General features: G+C 36.0%; 1 protein-coding gene across 6 annotated transcripts in view; it reads right to left on the bottom strand.

Annotated features, from left to right (window-relative positions):
- COL25A1 (collagen type XXV alpha 1 chain) overlaps positions 1–19601 on the bottom strand; it is a 444588-nt gene that overhangs the window by 17873 nt on the left and 407114 nt on the right. For 4 of the 6 annotated variants that reach the window (XM_038581926.1, XM_038581929.1, XM_038581924.1 and 1 more), the window contains 8 exons: positions 17027–17071; positions 14215–14295; positions 13157–13219; positions 12474–12524; positions 10162–10188; positions 6987–7067; positions 3982–4017; positions 2250–2303 (listed from right to left, as the gene is read on the bottom strand). In XM_038581926.1, the coding sequence (XP_038437854.1) occupies positions 2250–2303; positions 3982–4017; positions 6987–7067; positions 10162–10188; positions 12474–12524; positions 13157–13219; positions 14215–14295; positions 17027–17071 (438 nt within the window). The remainder of the gene's footprint in view (positions 1–2249; positions 2304–3981; positions 4018–6986; positions 7068–10161; positions 10189–12473; positions 12525–13156; positions 13220–14214; positions 14296–17026; positions 17072–19601) is intronic. The other 2 variants (XM_038581927.1, XM_038581928.1) reach the window with 1 other exon arrangement.

Below are 19601 nucleotides of genomic sequence, written 5' to 3'. Positions count from 1 at the left end.
TTTGAATATGAAATATGCAATGAAAAAGGGATTTGAATTCTTCTTCTGGATTAAATAATTGCTGAAAAACTTTTGAACCTCTCAAACTTAACACCCTTCACAGAGTTCCTCAGCAGTTACACGGCCACAGGAAGAAATCAGCTCAAGGCAGGGATCATCAGGTCCTTTAAGGGCTCACGCTGTCACTCATATATTTGATAATTTCTGAATGACACTGCCAGTAGAACACCTGGTGTCTTTTAGGCCAGTCTCATTTCTTTCAGGCTCTTTAATTTGTATGTTTACACTGAGGAATTCTTCTAGAAAGGATTCCTGATTCCTCCCTCTTTAAAACTGGAAACTTTCCTAGGAGAGTCCAAATGGCACCTCCGTCAATTAACTTTGAGAATCACACTCCAGTTTAGCACTTTGGGTGAGGGACACTTGGAGAGTACTGACATATGATCCAGTCAAGATAGTTAACGTGCTGAGTAAATACAAGTGTAACACTTTACACTGCACACCATTTGACTTAAACTATGTCTTCAAAAATTCTTAGCGATTTCATTTGTTCTTCTGGTTAATTCTGCCCCAGCGCCGAGACCTGATACTCTTGTGACACTCTGGAGCTATCGGAAGTAGCAGCTGATTTACCGAATGGTAAACCCTCTTGAGCCCCAAGGGCATTCTGCCAAAAGACTACTTGAGATTTGCTGCTCCATTTTTAGTACATGTGCTGGATTTCTTGATACAATGCTTGAATGCATCAGCAGCATGAGGCTCTTAGCTTTTAAATGTTTTTAATTAAGATGATCTTCATAAGTCAGCTTGATTTTAGAAATAAGACAATTGCAGATTCAGATGATTTCTTCCTTTAGGACTCACCTCCTTCTAGAAGCATTCTTCGATAAAGCCGGACTTCCTCATCATTGTACATACAGTCTGTATGATTTGTATTCACTTTGGCCTCATTATCTGGTTAGTTCTTGCTGATATTTATTTCCTCTGCCATTAGATTGTAAATGCTGCTAGGTCAGAGAAAATAGCTGCTACTTTTACAGTATGGAGTAAATATCTATAGTGTATTAATAAAAGGTTGTAGGATGACAAATCAATTATAATGGCATTATTCAATTCACTGCAGCATATTAGCAAAATTGACTAAACAAATGGGAGGAAAGTGCTTCCATTTCACACTAGGAGTATACTTTGTTTTATAGATTATAAAATGTAATAAATGTTTACTGAATGAACGAATTCATTTTCTAGAACACAGAATTATGGAATTGGGGTAGGTGCCAAAGAAATAACTCTGTGCCCTTATTTTAAAGCAAATTACCCCAGACTGAAGACACTTTATCTAGTTTTAAAAGACCATAGCTTGCATAACGAATCATCTCAACATTTTGAAGCCCTTACTATTCGGATACTTTCTTTACAGCCTCTCCTGGATGGTCGGGAAATTGATGACACAATTCCACTCAGACACAAAACTTCCAAGTTTCCCAAAGTGAAGAAAAGAAAAAATGGGAGAAAAACAGAGAAGGAAGGAAGAAAGGTTCCAGACAGATGACTAGCTGCTGAGGCTGCAATACATTTTTTTGTGTCAGATATTTATCTTCTGCTCTGAAGATCTTTTTTTTTTTTTTTTCCCAAGGATATGGAAACAGGGCCTAGCAATAGGGAGGTTAGTGAAAGGTTTTTGTTCCATAGTTCACTGAAATTATTTCCTTATGGTTAAAGAAAGACAACCTATTCTTTTGCTAAAAATAAATAAATAAATAAATAAATAAATAAATAAATAAATAAATAAGCATGTGTAACTGTGTGGAGAAGAATACTTAAGTTTTATAATTTCCTTTAAAAAAAGTTATAACTTACTCTGAATGAATACAGTAGCTTTATATAAAAGATTATCAACCAGAATATGTAGTCCTGGATATTTTAGCCCTATTTGACTTCAACTTTCTGGATTAAGGCCAAATGAAAATATCTTCCTTATGGGTTAGGAAGGACTGGTCTGAGCTATTTATTTTAGCTATGTATATGTATGCCTGATTTTTTATTAAGGCAATCACATTCTATTTTAATACTCTGTTGTCCTCTCAGCCCGAGTGCTCTGATTAGGACTTAAGATGGTATATTTTCATTTAATATTTTAGATGGACCTTTATTTCTTCTGGGAAATGAATAGTTCAGTTCAAATAAAACAGAAAAGCCACACCGTGTTTTCTTTAGGTCATAGCTTAAGAACCTCAGAAGCAACTTACTCTTTCTCCTTTGGGACCTGCAGGGCCAGGGGGTCCCATAGGGCCATCTGTACCCTAAAAAAAGATAAAAATAAGATAATATGAGACATATCCCAAGGATCATAAGAAAAGCAGTTATAATTTATCCTTGACTTTTCCTGGGTGAATGATGCCTTAGAAAGTCAGCAAGATGACTTGTCTCCTTTCAAAGTGCTTTATACTTGATTCTTTCAGGCCAGCATTTTTTAAGAAACTCATGCAAGAAGGATGAATTACATAACTGCACATTTCAATGAAGGGTACACACGTGAAATTGGAAGTCATATTTAATTACATACTTCCTCTCTGACTTCATGGAACATCTTCACTTTGCCTTTGTAATCTTAAGGAGGGAAATGGAGTGGTTTTTCCTTCATATCACTTCCTTTTTTTTTTTTTTTAAGATTTTATATATTTATTCATGAGAGATGCACAGAGAGAAGCAGAGATATAGGCAGAGGGAGAAGCAGGCTCCCTGCAGGGAGCCTGATACGGAATTCAATCCCAGGATCCCAGGATCATGCCCTCAGCCAAAGGCAGACGCTCAACCATGGAGCCACCCAGACGTCCTGCTTCATATCACTTCTTCAAGTCCATTCTCCACCCACTGTCATCCCCATGCTCTTGGGCCATGAAGCCTTGATTTTAACTGTTTAAGAGGCTTGAACAGTTGTACAAGTGGAAAAAAGTAGGAAATAAATGAGAACAGTGTTGAACTGTTCAAACTTTCTCTGGCTCTGTAGGGAGCAGCAGGAGGCTTAGAGGAAGGGAATTATTCTCACAGACCCGGCAGCTGGCTGATTTAATGGCATCATTGCCCTCCTGCTTCAGGATTAGGATTTCTGTCTCAGAGTGAATGGATATGGGAACACTGGGTCCAGTGAAAATAATGACTGCCTGAAGCAGGTTTTTAGTTAGAATTGAAGAGCTTGGAATTTCTTTTTGATTCTTTAACATGTAACAAGGACTTCAAGTAATTTGCTTCTTTTCAGGAAGACTATGCTTATTTGTAAATAATTTATTCTAATATTTGCCAACATAGGAACTATTCTAGCACACGTTTTTAAAATAGTATTCCTATTTATGTTCTACTATTCGTTTTTCTTCTATCAGAGCTTTGCAATATGAAATCATTTAGGGCTTCAACTCATTCCGATGTTGGTGAATTCTCATCATCTCATCTGATCTTTTTCGTATTGGCTGAACTCAAAGTTCATCTTCAGAAAACTTCTAAAGACTGATTATCTGTGGCTGAAAATTTAATAAATGGAGCTGTTAAGAACCAAAGAAAAGAGACAAAATGACAGAAGACAGACAGGTCATTTTGATGAACAGAGATTTGAAAGTTAGTTTCAAGGAAGAAGTTACTTGCTCATGGAACTACAGGAAATGTCCATTAGTGATGGAGAAATCTGTCTGGAGTCCTAAGGCAGAGAGGCTAATTAGACTGGTCATTCTTGCCACCTACTAAATTCTCCAGACTGGAACTCGGGCTTCCAAAGGATGTCCTGCAGTTGAGGCTGTGAGTCAATCAGCACTGCAACCTCTGGTCTGCCTACTTTCCCTTTTGTACCACATCTCTGTACACTCTCTCCTTTCACTCCAGTCTTACGAACCCCTCATCACTTGATGGAAGTACATGGAGCGAAAGAGTCTGTCTTGAAGCACAAATTCATAGCCACAGAACATGGAGCAAGATGAGGTACTGACTCACCCGGGATCCTGGCTTTCCATCTAAGCCAGACGCTCCCTGTGTGATTTGGTTGGTAGCAGGGTTGGTGGGTATAACACGAAGGACAAGAACAGAGATTAGTATGAGGTACTGATGAACAAATGTAACGCTTCAAACAACATAATACACAGTTACAGGGTTCTGGGATGAATATCACATTGCTACACATTGTTAGTTAAAAAAAAAACAAAACAAAACACATGACAATAAACACCCCACAGATGATGGCATTTTAATGACATTTCCATTCGACAAATTCTTATTTGGAGATCAAGTTAACGAGGTTTATAAAGTGGGCTTTAAAGTAGTTACTGGTAACATTCACAGACCACTAATTTCCATATGATATACATTTTTGAAAGACTGTACTATTGACAATATATTTCTTTAGATTTTGAAATAAATAATGGCCAATAGTCTAAGGGCTCATTATAATAATCAATCAAAGTTAGCATTTTAGAGGAGAAGAAAAAGGCTCTGTTTTTTCTTGTTAAAACAGCACTTATGAATAAAAAACGCAGAATTTCAACATGCCAAAATGGCTCTGTGGATTTTACATGAACAGTACTCATTATTTTCTGGGTTTTCTTACTGTGTTCACATTAGTTACCACTAGAGGGACTTCTACGAATAGGAAAAAGCAGGAAAAATTTCATGAGTCCAAACAAAAAATAACTGTCCCAAACAAAATTGTTCCTCAGTTCACTTCAAAATCATTGCATCAGAGTCTGAAGGGGAGATGCTTTAAAAATATAACGTTGTTCTCAGGCAATGCATGGTTTTTTGTTTTGTTTTTGTTTTTGTTTTTTACCTCGAACTCTAAGCTATGTACAATGTATAATTAAAATATGACATTTTCAATGCTTGTTTCAAGAATAAGCAAAATTACTTCTTTGAATATGGCTTTTGTATCTCAAAACTCAAATACTGATTTATAGTCCTTTAAAGATATTGATTAAATCAAGTAGTATTAAGAAAGATGATACACTAGCCCTATAAATTCTCTTGGCAAGGTTGCAGGATTATGTTCCCATTTTATGCTTCAGATATAGGTAATAATAAAAAATGGAAGAAAAAAATCTATTCCAGCTGCAAACTCTACCAATAATGCTATACCATATATACTTGGTATTTTTAGTTTTTTATTTTACAATTTCTTCTGTATAGTTCTATTATGAGTCAGACTATAATTGTAAAATGCATCTTTTAGTTATGATTAAAATTTTTAAAAATCTATGTTGTTGTTTAATGCTACCATATGTAGATATTGCATAGAAGTTATCACTAGCCCAAAAATTTGAAATTAAGGCAAACTTTAAAGAAATCAGATTGAAGGTTTAATAAAACAGAAATCTGAGCTTTCTTTTTGCCTTTTGATACTCTATTCAGTCACCAATATTATGATATTTAAAAACAAATAGGGAAATGGTAAAATTTTGTACTGATAGTGTAACATTATATTTACGTGAATGTGAATTAATGACCCGCATATGTTATAGAGGTTTTGTGCCTATAGTCCATTGTTCTAATTGGTGTGATTTAACCTATCCTCTAACACAAAGCTTGTATCATTCATTCAAAAAATGAATGAACAGTAAACTTAGTATGTGCCTGACCTATGTAAGGCACTGGCTTTTTTTTTTTTTTTACATACAAACTTTGGATTTTTATTGAAATCTTGTGTTAGGTATCAAACAAAATCTGCTTTCTCCAGATAAAAATATTCTCTCAGATGTCTCCAGATAACTGCTAAGTCTAAGTTGGTCCTTTAATGTCTTATTTAATTTTTGAAATGTATATGAACATTTCATGTTCATATATATTCAGGATGTTCCCAAAAGAATTTTTATTGTGTAAAGGATCGTACATGACGACCTCTACCACTGCTTCCACTAACAAACTTTCCTCTTGAGCCTCCACTGCTATCAAGTAGAATACTTTAGAGCTTAGAGTACCAACATTTTTTAATATGTTAAAATATGTGTATAAACTAGTTTCTACCAATTCTGTGTCTTATTTTAAAAATGTAATCTGGGATCCCTGGGTGGCGCAGCGGTTTGGCGCCTGCCTTTGGCCCAGGGCGTGATCCTGGAGACTCGGGATCGAGTCCCACGTCGGGCTCCCGGTGCATGGAGCCTGCTTCTCCCTCTGCCTGTGTCTCTGACTCTCTCTCTCTCTCTGTGTGACTATCATAAATAAATAAAAATTAAAAAAAATTAAAAAAAAATGTAATCTATAATGTTCTTTACTTTTATCTGCATTCACTGAATAGTCAGCATGTTAAAACCTTGAAACTAAAACCTCATATTTAACAATCATTTTTAAAAATCTCTTTATTGTGGAAAGAAGATAGGCATAAAGTGCATGGAATATGAAAATTCCCTTTTCATTAAAAATAAAAATCTCCAAAAAAATCTTGAAACAACTTCAGAATACTTCTATACTGTCCACTGTTGCCCAAAGAACCAGGGCATTTTCAAAACAAATAACACAAAACATTTAGACCATGATATGATTGATTAATGTAAGGAGCCACAGTACTGACCTCACGCCATCAGCAATGGCCAATTGCATACCTGCCACCCAACAGAGGGCCACAATTTTTGGTATCAAAGGAGAAAAATAAAATTAAGGGAGGATTTTGAACTGCGCTAAATTATGAAAACATATGGGAGAAACTATGACATAATCAGCATAATGCTTTTTTAAAGGGCAGGGCGATGGGAGAAGAATCATCAGCCTTTAAAGAAGAAGGTTGGCATGTATGTAATTGAATGACAGGACGTTTAGAGCATCATTTGTCATGGGGTCTTCCTCTGACACAAGAGCAGGCATCAAACAACACTGGGCTGATCTCTGCTCTAATATGTTTTCCAATTACAGAAGTCTCAAATGTAAGATAGTCACTGAGCAAACCAGAGTTGTTACTTAGGGTAAAAAAGGAAAGTCTGAGATTTGCACTGAAATGGAAAGTTTTCTTTACTTACTGGAAGACCAAGGGGTCCTCTGTCACCCTTTTGACCTGGTTCACCCTTCAATCCTTTAACACCATTTAACCCTGGTTCACCCTAAATGCAAAAGCAAATGCCAATTTTGGTTGCTATCATGGGTGTTTCAACTGTGAGAGAAGAGAGCCAGTCTCTGAAATGGTTGCAGATTCCAGTTCTAGGTAACAGCAGAGTCAGGCTAGACTTGTCTTGCATCCGTTCAAAATTCATTTCAGACATTTCTAAAAATTAATAACCTGAAATTGACAAATAACATTCTAGGAAGCAAAACTCCCGAGAAAGTGTACTCTTTACAATTGAAATGCATATGCCTGAGTTCCAGTTTTTCAGTTCTACCTCAGAGAAAATGGTGTTATTCTACCTTGTTCTCGCCAAGCAAATCAAAGACAGAGTGGAGGATGCTGAAGGAGTTTCAGTACGAAAAACCCACTCTGCTGGAATGAAAAACTGGAATATGCAGGACAGTGTTATATACAGATATCTTAAGCCTTTAAGCATTTTGCCCTGGGGAATGAGCTAAAAATGTAGCAGCTGATGTTTGAAGTAGTGCCATTTAGTGAGTCCACATTTACTGACGTTGCCAAGTCAGATCCCTACATGGATTAATCCACAGAATAGACAACTAATTGCAAAAGAGAATATGAAGACCACAGTGCTTAAATGTAGTTTTACTAACTGTCCGTCTGTCCAATGTCAGAATAAAGAAGGCTGGAATTTAACCTTAAGTGACATTACAGAAGTCATGGTAAGTAATAAATTCTCTTGACCCTGATCCTTAAAAAATCTAAGAATAAGCAGCACCATGTTAGAAGTAAAGAGTTCTATTTTCTATCAGCAGCACCATGTTAGAAATAAAGAGTTCTGACCTGCTCCCTGTTCACTTTTCAATTTTTAAGTAAACGCATTAATTTCATCACGAAAATCTGGAAAGATTTGTGAAAGGAAGATGCAGTCTCAAATCCCCTATAGAGTCTCACTGGTTAGAAGTGAGAGTGGGGAGAGCATGTGCTTACATGGCAGGAGGGATTATTAACCTGGGCAGTATTTTCCCCATTTATCTGATTAATGAAAGTCAGTGTGATGTTTGTTAAACATAGAGTTCAGGGCCCCACTTAGCGTTTGAACTTCCAAAGGGGTCACAAAATAATGAACACACTGGCACGGCCTAGGGGGTTATGGGGATTCTGAAGATAGGATGTTTGTAGTGCTGCCTCTATAGGAAGTCCAAATGTGCTGTGGTTGGTAAAGTGTGATCCTGGGAATGTCAACAGGGCTAAAGTCAATGTGAAGTTAAGGCCAAGGCTCAGTAGTCAGCTTTAATTAACTGGTCTGGTCTCAACTTGAGAATAATGCCTTTGCATGTGTGTGGACTTTTGGCTAGAGGTCTTGAGATGATGAATAGGCAGGGCTGCCTTGGTAGGCCGTGAAATTCTGTGGTAAGGAATCATACACTAACATGAATGGACATTAACTGAGATGTCCATTGAATTTATAAACAATTGAATGTAGTGGCAAAAAGACCAAATATCAACCCTGGACCTAAGTTCTAGTCCCAGATCAGTCATTTAATTAGCAATGGAACTCAGAGCAAATAATCTAAATTTCATAGGCCTGTAGCTTATCATCTATACAATCAAGGAATGAGCACAGGTAATCTATTGAGATCTTTTCAACTTTAGAATTTTCTGAAATCTGTGATTTAAGTGGTGCCTTGAAATCTAAGGAGAAGCCTAGAGTAGGAACTACCCATTTAGTAAGGAGTGGGAAAAGAGGTTAGATAAGTAACCCAGAGAGGTTAGATAACTACCAAGACCACAAAGCTGATAGATGGGCTCTCTATTCTGATGCCAGAAAAATGCCCTTACTCCAAACTATAGTCCATACTTCTGAGACACTGTCATTCACTGGCCTTACCAGGAGATAGGGTGTTCTAAGAATAAAAAGGCATAAACTCTTCCCATTCTTGGGTGAGTCACCTGCCTGACCCCAAAAATGAAACTTAGGTTTCTGTACTCCTAAAGCTGGGTGGGCAGGGGGAGCCCCTACAGGAGAGGGTGGGCTGCCTCTAAGGTTTCTGATTTCTAGCTCTTGCATTTATGTGTTCCCCTATCCCTCACCATTTAAATGCACCAACTCACTACTGAGGAGCTTTCAAGAGTGCTTGAACCTTCTCTCATGCATTTTTCTCTTGAATTCTTAAATTCATGACAAAGCATCAAATCACAAGATAACAACTGACATTTACTGGGTGTTTTTCGACAACTGCAGCAGATATTTTGCTAAGTAGCTTATAAATATACCTCATTAAATTATCACAACCATAGGAGGTAAGTTGTCTAGTTGAGTAAGCAAAGCATCAGAGTGGGTAAATAGTCTGCCCAAGGTGACACAGCCTGTCAGTAACAAAGCTGAGATTAGAACATAGGTACTCATTACATATGCTCCCTGGAAGAAGGAGCCTTTCTTTCAGGGCTCATTTTAATCCTCCAAAATGTCCTCTTGGTCTACACAAAAGCAAAGAATAGGTACAAACCATCTTTACAATATAAGCTGCACTAATTCTGACAAGGAGAGATATTCTCTATTGTTCTCTTGTTGATCCAGAGTATAGAATACACGTAAGTGATGTAATCTTCTCTTCCCTATAGCACACCTGATACACCCTACCTCATTCTAGACCAGTGATCTCTGGGGTGGGGGGGAGTACAACATTAAGATATTGGGTAGTTAAAGCATTTTAAAACATTTAGATGCAGTACTGCTATATGACAAACAAGGAGTATCAGTAACATCTAAATCTGCAACTAACGATACATAGTAAAAAAGAGCATCTGGACTAGTCTGAACTGAGAATCTCATCAGATTGACTTCTAAATGGTTGATTTTGAGTATATTATGATTAGTAGCTTAAAAAACTTACATAGTGTCATGGAAAAGGCAAAATGAGGAATAATTCATCTCCAGGTGATATCACTTAAATTTGTTGTAAGTCATTCTGTGTTGTGAGATTTAAACATCTGGATACTTAAAGGCTTAAAGATTATCAACATTACTTGACAGATAAATAAGACAGGACAGACATGCTTCCGTTATGCTTCTCCATGATTAACAAGGAAACAGAAATCAAATAATCAAGGGATTTTTTTTGGATTACCTTTGGTCCAGGAAGTCCATGGGGTCCCTGAAAATGAAAAACACAGATTTTAATTAAGAATTGATTCACTATTACCTAGAAGAAGTGATTATTGTAGAGAGTAATCGAAGAGATGTGAAACAAGAATTTTCCTGTTTGAGCTATAGCTAGAGGCAGGCCAGTGGCTGTTAATACCTAGTGAAAGTTCCTTCGAGCTCTTGGTTTGTTCTGTAATTGGAAATTCATTAACAGCAATTCTTTCTGCTAAATTCCTGTGAGAAGGAAGGAGAAATCTGCCAGGGTTATATAAGAGAAAAAATGTTAAAAGTACTGTGAACCCACACTACTCCTATTTCTCAGATCCATATTTTTATAAAATCTAGGTGGAATATGTGAAACACGTTATAAGGTTAAATGGAATAGAAGTCTTAAAACACAGAAATTTGCCAGATAAAAGTCCCAGACTTTAAGTACTAATGAAGAGGAAACCTTTTGCATTATTAAGTCCTCTAGACCCAAGAGGAATCTAAAGAAGGAAATGAGGAAAGGACGGTCAAGTTTGGAATGCTGTTGCAATTTAATTAATTAAATTAATTTATAACTAAGGAAAGGATTCTAATACAGGAACACTAAGCATTATTGGTTAGAATGCATTTGTTCTTACAACAATGAATTCTTCAAGGCTCTCATAACAGTTGTTTGTCAATGGAAAGAAGTTATAATGTATACATGAATAAGGCTTTTCTCCTGTATTTTGTGGAAAATCTAACTAAAGAGACTAATTAGCCAAACTAAATTACCTAAAGTTTACTGTGGATTGCTTTAAACTTTTTTCAGGTGATTTAAACGAACTCTTTGGAGAAAGGAGTATTTAAATACCTAACAGCAAAATCATACAATAGTACAAAAAAGTTATTTATCAAGCAATATACAGATATTTGTTACATGTATCTACATAGGAATAATATTTTCTCTTTAGATAAGTGGTGGGTAAAGATTTTCAGGAAATGGCTGTTACTTTATCAAATAGTCTTATTTTAGTAATAAAAGATCCCTTTAACAAATTAATTTCATATGAACAGGATATAGCATTTTAAAATTTAATCTTTTAACTTAAAGTGGAGGGTGTATTAAAAAGCCCAAAGTATGCCATTTGCTTAATTCTTTTTTTTTTTTTGAAGATTTTATTTATTTATTCATGAGAGACACACACACAGAGCGAGAGAGAGAGAGAGAGAGAGAGAGAGAGAGAGAGAGAGAGAGAGGCAGAGACATAGGCAGAGAGAGAAGCAGGCTCCGTGCAGGGAGCCCGACATGTTACTTGATCCTGGGACTCCAGGATTATGCCCTGGACCGAAAGCAGGCACCCAACCACTGACCCACCCAGGCGTCCCACCATTTGCTTAATTCTTAATGAACTGTTTAGTTTTAAGAAAATAAGGTTAATTATAACTGTTTCATGAAATGAAATAGAAATGGCAGTTCATAAGAAATAGATGATTGGGTCTAGAGCTCTGCTTTGTGGCTTAGATCATTCTAGTGAAGCTCTTTTTTAGAACACAATAGGAGGAAAGAGTGACTCACAGTTTTTTTAATCTGTGTGACTGAAGACATGAGGTTTATTTAGACACCTTAGAGATAAATGAGACCTTAGAGGCTGCCTGACTTGTCTGTGCTTCAAAGGCTTTTGAGGCACTCCACCTTCTAAGCTCTAGCCTTAACACTAGTGCTATTAGGTGGACATTTTGAGAATTACACTGGTTTAATGGCTGCCTTCCTCACCAGAAATGAGTTTTGTGAGGGTATGCCCATTGACTCTATTGGTCACTAAGGGATACTTGTGGTATATACTGGGTCCACCAGAGTACTGTAAAGGTGAAAAGAAAAGGAAGCAACACTATATATGTCATCTGTGGAAGTGAGCTTCAATTCTTATCATCTTATTTTATAAATGTTCCTATTAAACATCTCATTAAAGGATCTCAAAGTTGGTTAGATACCTTCATTAATGGCTACAATTATTAATTTTGTTATGCTATTAATGGCCTAAACAGTGTTTGGTTAAAATGATTTTTTGATGTTCATACTATAGATTGTCAAATCTATCTTCAACTCTCCTATCACAAGACTACTCTATCTCTTTTCAAGAGATGTGTTTGAGGGAATGAAAGACAATACAAAGTCAGTATATCTCAAAGCACCTCGTATTTTCTGTCCATTCCACAGAGAGTAGCACAAAATACAAACTGGCTATTTTGAGGGATGTGTACATGTTTTTTCTAGTAGCATGCTTGTAAATAAATGATTACATGTTGTAGAGAAGAAAGGCTTACCATGGGGCCTGGTGGGCCATGGGGGCCTGGTGGGCCTGGTGGGCCTATGATCTGTATGTCCAAAACATAAACATGGATTTGGTTACTTCATTTAGATAAGGCGGTTTGGCTTGAATCTTGTGCTGGGGTTCTGCTAAGGCCATTAATAGCTGTAGAGGCAGAAGGATACTAAAAGAAGTGATGCATTTGGTCCTTTACATTAAGAAATTCCTTTATGAGAATTAAAAAAAAAAGAACTTAAAAATACAGTTGTTTTTACAAAAGCCAGAATAAATTTAAAGTACATTAAAAGAAAAGAGAGCAAATGATTACCAAGAAATGCTATAATAGCACAATCACTATTAAACTCTCAAATTATTTCACCTAGTAGAAACAGGGTTTGAGAGAAAAAAAAAGGTATGTTTTGTATTCACAAAGCTCTACCCAAAAGTTTTATGGGAAAACCACTGATTTTTCTCCTTAGGATAAGGGAGTCCCCTAAAAACTGCTTACCTCAGACCTCTGAGATACTCTCTCTCTCATTGTACAAGGCTGACAGACATTTCCTCTACAGTTTGACACACTAAGAGGTTCACAGTCTTTCTACTGTTGATAAGCCATCTGGCACAGGTTGAACTGGGTAAATAATAGGCCTGCTTCAGAGTTCTTTAGGAACCATGGAAGTTCAGCCATCATGGACTTACAGAAGGACCCTGAGGACCTGGCAACCCGGAGTCTCCTTTTTCTCCTTTCATTCCATTGGCACCCTACAAATAACCAGTAAGAATTGAGCTGGTAAAGTTGTTTCCAAAATGTAAGAAACAATTGAATTTTATCCCCAAACCCAACATTCTTTTGAAATTTTTATAATATTATGTACATGATATACAAAAGAAGGATTTATCCCCTTGCATTTTAGTCTCAAACAGCAAGCTTCTCTAAATCTCTAGGATTATGGGTGATATGTGAAATAAAATATAAAGTAAATAAAAACTAGGTTAGGCTTGATTGGTTAAACTTACACATTGTTAAACATGTCAGATTATAAATGTTATATTTTTTATGGTGGTGCTTACTTTAATAGCAAAGGTCAGTCTTTTAACTTAGTTTTCATTGACATTTTTTTAAATACACTTCTTTGTTTTAAAACAGATCTAGGGCAGTGAAGTTTTCCACATTATTTTAATATTTTCCCTTCCAAATTCTCAGTAAAAATTATGGGGTAAAACCATTAAAACTCCATTCTATACACACAAAGAGAGTACTTTCAAAAGTAACTTGTTTTTAAATTGTATATTTATTTTGTAGTTTGTTAATTTTTTTTATTATGGTTTATTTAAAGATGACCAGTTACCATCATCTTATGCATACCAAATTAAAGCGATCAACCATATTTATTTTACTATCTGCTGATGGGAATAATTCAGGAAAACATGAAGGTTTATTTTAGAATTCATTTGGTTAGATGCTTTAAAACTTGTTTTAGTTAGTGGCCCACTTGGAAAGATTAGCCAAAATTACTTCAAATATTTAAAAATAAAAATATTAAATGAATCACTAGATGAGACTGCTGCTAATCATGTAACTGTTTTCTGATGATTTAATTTATCTTAATATGAACACAACCTAAAAAGTATACACATACCGGTAATCCAGGAAGTCCGATTCCTCCTTTTTCACCTGGCATGCCTGGGTCCCGTGACTGTTTTCTGATGATTTAATTTATCTTAATATGAACACAACCTAAAAAGTATACACATACCGGTAATCCAGGAAGTCCGATTCCTCCTTTTTCACCTGGCATGCCTGGGTCCCCCATATCTCCTTTTGAGCCTTTAAGTCCCTACAAATGATATGGTTTGCATGTAAAAATCATATTGACCCTTGATAGTAACATTTTAGGGAAAACAGAATTACAGATCAATTTTGTCAGTGGATGATCCTATGCTGAGATGATTCTGATTTTCACTATTAGGTAGAGTTATTTATTATAGAAACCTTCTACATCGAATCAATACTATTTCTCATGTAATAAAAGTGGTTAAATTCTATTGCTTAGGTCACTTAGGTATGAAAATCATGAACTTAAGTGTTAACATAATTTCTCCAGATTCTGTATTTTTACCTGGCAGCTAATTTGAAACCACTGGTCCTGAAAACAGTTTAAGTAATTGAATTCTCAGCAGTACAATATACATTCTGAACCTGGAAATGTTACTTAAACAAAAGTTCAAATAAATTCCTCCCATCTCTATTCACGATACACCCTCACCACTCTTAAAACCAGCCGGAAGTTCCAGTCACCATCAGTTTCAATAGTTCAATATATAGAAAGGTAAATAATATGGACACCAATCATTAGTTACTGAGTCATTAGGCACCAGTGTCAGTTAAGCTCAGAAATACTTCAATTTTTCCACAGTGTTATTTTATTCTCACGACATCCCTATGAGGTGATCTATGATGTTATTTTTATGCTCTAATGGTGAGGAAATAGATACATGTATATTTTGAATGCTAACAAATCTGAATTTTATAATAATAATAATAATAATAATAATAATAATAATAATAATACTGAAGTTAATTTATAGTGTTAAGCATTTTCATCCAAGCGGTTTCACTATCATACAACCGGATGGCCCGTTCTTGAGCAGAGATAATCATAGTTCTGATAGTAAGGAATCCCCTGGTTGTACAAACTTGTTCATCTTTTCCATACTACAAACTACTTAAGGACAGGAACCTTTCTCTTCTTTACTTATACCTATAGCACTTAGTTCAGAATCACTCGCTAGGTGGGTGGGTAGTAGGTAGGTAGGTGCCTCAATGGGTAGATGGCTCTTACTGGTTAATCAGCCCCTGGGTGGTTTTAGGAATCTAGTGTTGAAGAGCAGCAGGATACCCAATCTCTACTATTGGACTTAGTAGCAGACGAAGACCTTGTAAAGCCTATAGGAAAAAATCCAGCTATTGTATATGTAGGGACTATGTAGTATGTCATTATGCATGTCAAATTAATTATTTTTAATGATGAACATTCAGAAAGGTAATACAATCAGAATTTCTAAAAAGATTTATTTACTTATTTTTAGAGAGAGAAAGTGAGAGTACAAGCAAGAGGGGCAAAGGGGGAGGGAGAGGGAATCCCAAGCCGACTCCCCACCGAGCATCATGCCCAACGCAGCACTCTATCCCACGACTCTGAGACCATGGCCTGAGCCGAAACCAAGAGTTGGATGCTTAACCGGCTATGCTACCCAGGCACCCCAATACAACCAGATTTTTAAATTCTAATATTCTCTGATTAATAATAGCAAAACAGCTATAGTTTCTTTCTTTTTTAATTATCACATTTATTTGATGTAACATATTATGATTTCAACATACAATTATGATATTAAAATAACTCTTCTCTTAATTTTATTATCTAATACTATCTCCTGAGGAGCATATTTTGCTGTCTCAATGATCCTCTTGATTTCTTATGATCTTCTTGATTTTAGCCATTTTTTTTATTTTAGCCATTTCTTGAGTAAATAATGGAAGCCTATATCTACAGCAAATATCTTGAAGCTAATCATTGTGATTTGACTCTGAATTCCAAATAGTATCTACATGGTCTTAGATTCTGTTTTGGCCAGAGGTAAACCACATCTTATAGACCAAAACCATCCCAGGGATTATTTTTGCGTAGGCTGAGAACTGAAAAAAATTTTTAATAGATGTTCAGATAAAAAAAAAAGTCACAAAGATTGTATGTGACCTGCAAAGCCTAAAACATTTACTATTTGGTACTTTATAGAAAGTTTGCCAACCTCTTTTTTAAGGGAAACCCTTGTAGATACTGCCATATTCTGTGAAGATACAGATGCCTCACTTGTTTCTGTATTTCCTAATGATCTTAAAACTTAGGTGTAATCTTTATGTGGGAAAAAAATCTTTTCAAAAATTACATATGTAATAATATATAATTTTGTGGAAACTTTGGTCAACTGATTTTAATCTTGAATTATTTGTATTCACTGACAAAACTTAGCTTATTCTTACTAAATTGGTAATAATCTTGTAAGTCTAATAAAAATTTGCTGAGGTGTCACAAATTGTGTAGATTGATAAGGAGTAATGGGACAAAACTAAAATGTCATATTGCTTGTATGTTTCTGCAAAGAAAACTAATATCTAACTTTTTTTTTTAAGATTTTATTTATTTATTCATAGAGACCCACGGGGTGGGGGGGAGGAGAGAGAGGCAGAGGGAGAAGCAGGCCCCATGCAGGGAGCCTGACATGGGACTTGATCCTGGGTCTCCAGGATCACACCGCAGGCTGCAGGCGGCGGTAAACTGCTGCGCCACCGGGGCTGCCCCCCCTTTTAAAAAAACAAAAAACAAAAACTAATGTCTAATTTAAAATCAGTTGCTTTTTAGAGTTAATGTAGTCTCTACAACAGATGGTAAAAAAAGAGAGAGGATATTATATATCAACACTCCTGTCATTTTGGCTCTAAATCTATATTAAAAGTGGTGATTAATTAGGATGCTTTAAATGACAATATGTATCTTTGAAAATTACCTGCTCTCCATCAACTCCTGGGATTCCTGGAGATCCTGGCTCTCCCTGTTAAGGTAAAAAGTGATGGTTTGCCTCCATTTATCATTGGTAAATAAAAGTCATGTTAGTTGATGACAGTGCAATTTGATTTTCAGCAAATGCATCATAATCCAAGAAGGGTTTGTTACATCATACACATATCAAAACTAAGTGAAATAACATTTTTGAAGATTATATACAACAATACTTATATGTAGCTAAGATCCAAGTTTTTATTTTTGCCCCAAGTGAGGTGTAGGCTAATGGAAAAACTGGTGAAAGAAAACTGATAAATATCATTTGGTGGCTGACCATATCCTACAACAACAACCTATATGCCTTACTTAATTTTTTTCTCCTTAAAAAAATCTGTATTTCTCTTTATTTTCCAACTTGAGAAAAAAGCAAAAACATGACAGTTGACTTAAGAACAGAATGCAAAGCCCTACAAGTTTACAATATTTTAACTGGTACTATTTGAGCAGTGGATACAGATTCATGACTGTGAATGTGCTACTTCCAGAAAGAATCAATCAGATATCTTAATCCACATAACCCATAAAATTACTTTTGGATCAATTATATTATGATAGGGATGAACTAAAGTTTACTACTATTCACATTATGATTTATTAGAAAACTTGACAAACCCCAAATGTATTTTTTTTCTTAACTGAAGATATTAAAAACAAATGTAAGCAACATGCTAGATATTTATTCAAACAACAAACGTCTAGTCACTTTTCATTTGGAAAGGTACTGAACAGACAAATTCTTTGAAACATAAGATATTATTTTGTAGATCCAATTATAAATATCCCTGATTCCCACACTGTGGAAATTTTGTAAAATCAACTCTCCTGAGTGTGAGTGTCCTGCCTCACAGACAGACTTTCAAGGTAGCTGACTTGACTGTATTTTTCTAGAAAGGCTTGTTTGAGGACTGTATTTTTCTAGAAAGGCTTGTATAAACAACGATATTGAAATGGTTAGAGATCCTTTCCCCAGTAAAAATTTAAGAGCTATTGGCCACAGCATGAAATTTGAACTATCCAATGGTTAAAGAAAGCCTGACAAACAAATAAAAAAGAAAGAAAGAAAAAAAAAAAAAGAAAGAAAAAGCCTTTCCTTACTCTTGATTTTCTGCTCTCTGTGGTAGCAGAAAAGTTTCTTTGCCACAAACAAGTCTGCTGAGGTTGGATGCACCTGGCTAAGCCCTCATCTCATTCAGTCTGAATACTTTTCAACACTCTGGGCCCAAAAATGATTGTTTTGCTAAGCTTTTACCTTCAAAATGTGACCTATAAGTGTTTAAAGAAAACATAACTCTTGAAGTATGATTTTATCTTTCACTCATCAAATGTAGTTTGCAAAGAGTTACTTGATGTGTAAGAAGTCAAACAATCCTTGGTCAATAAAGGAAAGAGAAACACTAATTGAATAGGTTCCTAGTCAGTTTGAGGCTGTGTGTCCCCACTGCAAATGGGTTCTATATCTGACTCAGGCTACATTTGCTGACTCTTGGTCATAGGCACATCTCACCTCAGTGATCCCAGCCTTCTCAAGGAGAGATCACAGAAAGCATGAAAGACTATACTAGCCAGCCCAAGATCTCAATCATAGGATCATTGTGTGGTGTGTGGGGTGGGGGCAGAGTGATAATACAGTGGGAAGGCTGGCAGGGGTGAGTAAGGGAGTCTGACTAACCCCATCCCACAGCCCTCGTATGACATTCATTTGGCCAGCTTCCTTTTATCTTTAGTTTCAGCTCAAAGTCATCCTTGATTCCCAAGACCGAGAATTCTTCCCAGATGCACATTCATAGCACATACTTTTCATCAAAGTACTTACTCTATTTATTAATAATTGTGTCTTTACTTGGCTATCTCCTGTTCTAATCTGTAAGCTCATTATTGAAACCCCTTACTATATCCAGGTATCTCTGTTAGATATCAGTCTGTATCATGGAGTGGAGGCTCAAATATGACTTAGTGAAGAACTAGTTAAAATGAATAGCAATTGGATTATAAAACAAAGAGGTGGGTATAGGTTTTAACCCTACATATACCCTTCATGGCTAGGTGCTTCTTCTTACCTCTTCAGGACAAAGGATGGGTATCCTTTGGAATTCTGTAAATCCCTTGGGCTTTAAAGAAGAGTAAAGTCCTAGAAGCTTTTGAGGTGTGCTTAGCACTGGGGCCAATTTTGGTTCTGGAGACTTAGTCAAGTGAGAAGAAGAGCAAGGAACTTAGATCCTAATAGATTCTACACAGAGGAAAAAGAAATCTGCAGATTTTCTTCTTGGTTGTCTAGGCCAGCTCACCAAGATATTGGAGATTAGGGATCCAGGCTCACTTGCTTACCAGGAAAAAAATTAACTGGAGCATATTTGTTTTTCATCTCTTAGGGACCAGAATGTGATAGAAAAATAGAAAGTTAGAAAATCCCAAACATTACATTAATGTTTTACATGAAATCTGTTTGAAATTAGGCTCTATATTCTAAATATATCTTCTATTGGTAAGGCCTTCAGCAACATTTTACTTTATATTCCTTT

Source organism: Canis lupus, chromosome 32 (genome assembly GCF_011100685.1).
Source record: "Canis lupus familiaris isolate Mischka breed German Shepherd chromosome 32, alternate assembly UU_Cfam_GSD_1.0, whole genome shotgun sequence".
Taxonomy (NCBI): Eukaryota; Metazoa; Chordata; class Mammalia; order Carnivora; family Canidae; genus Canis; species Canis lupus.
The sequence above is the reverse complement of the archived record's forward strand: the minus strand, read 5'-3'. Positions and strand labels throughout refer to the sequence as shown.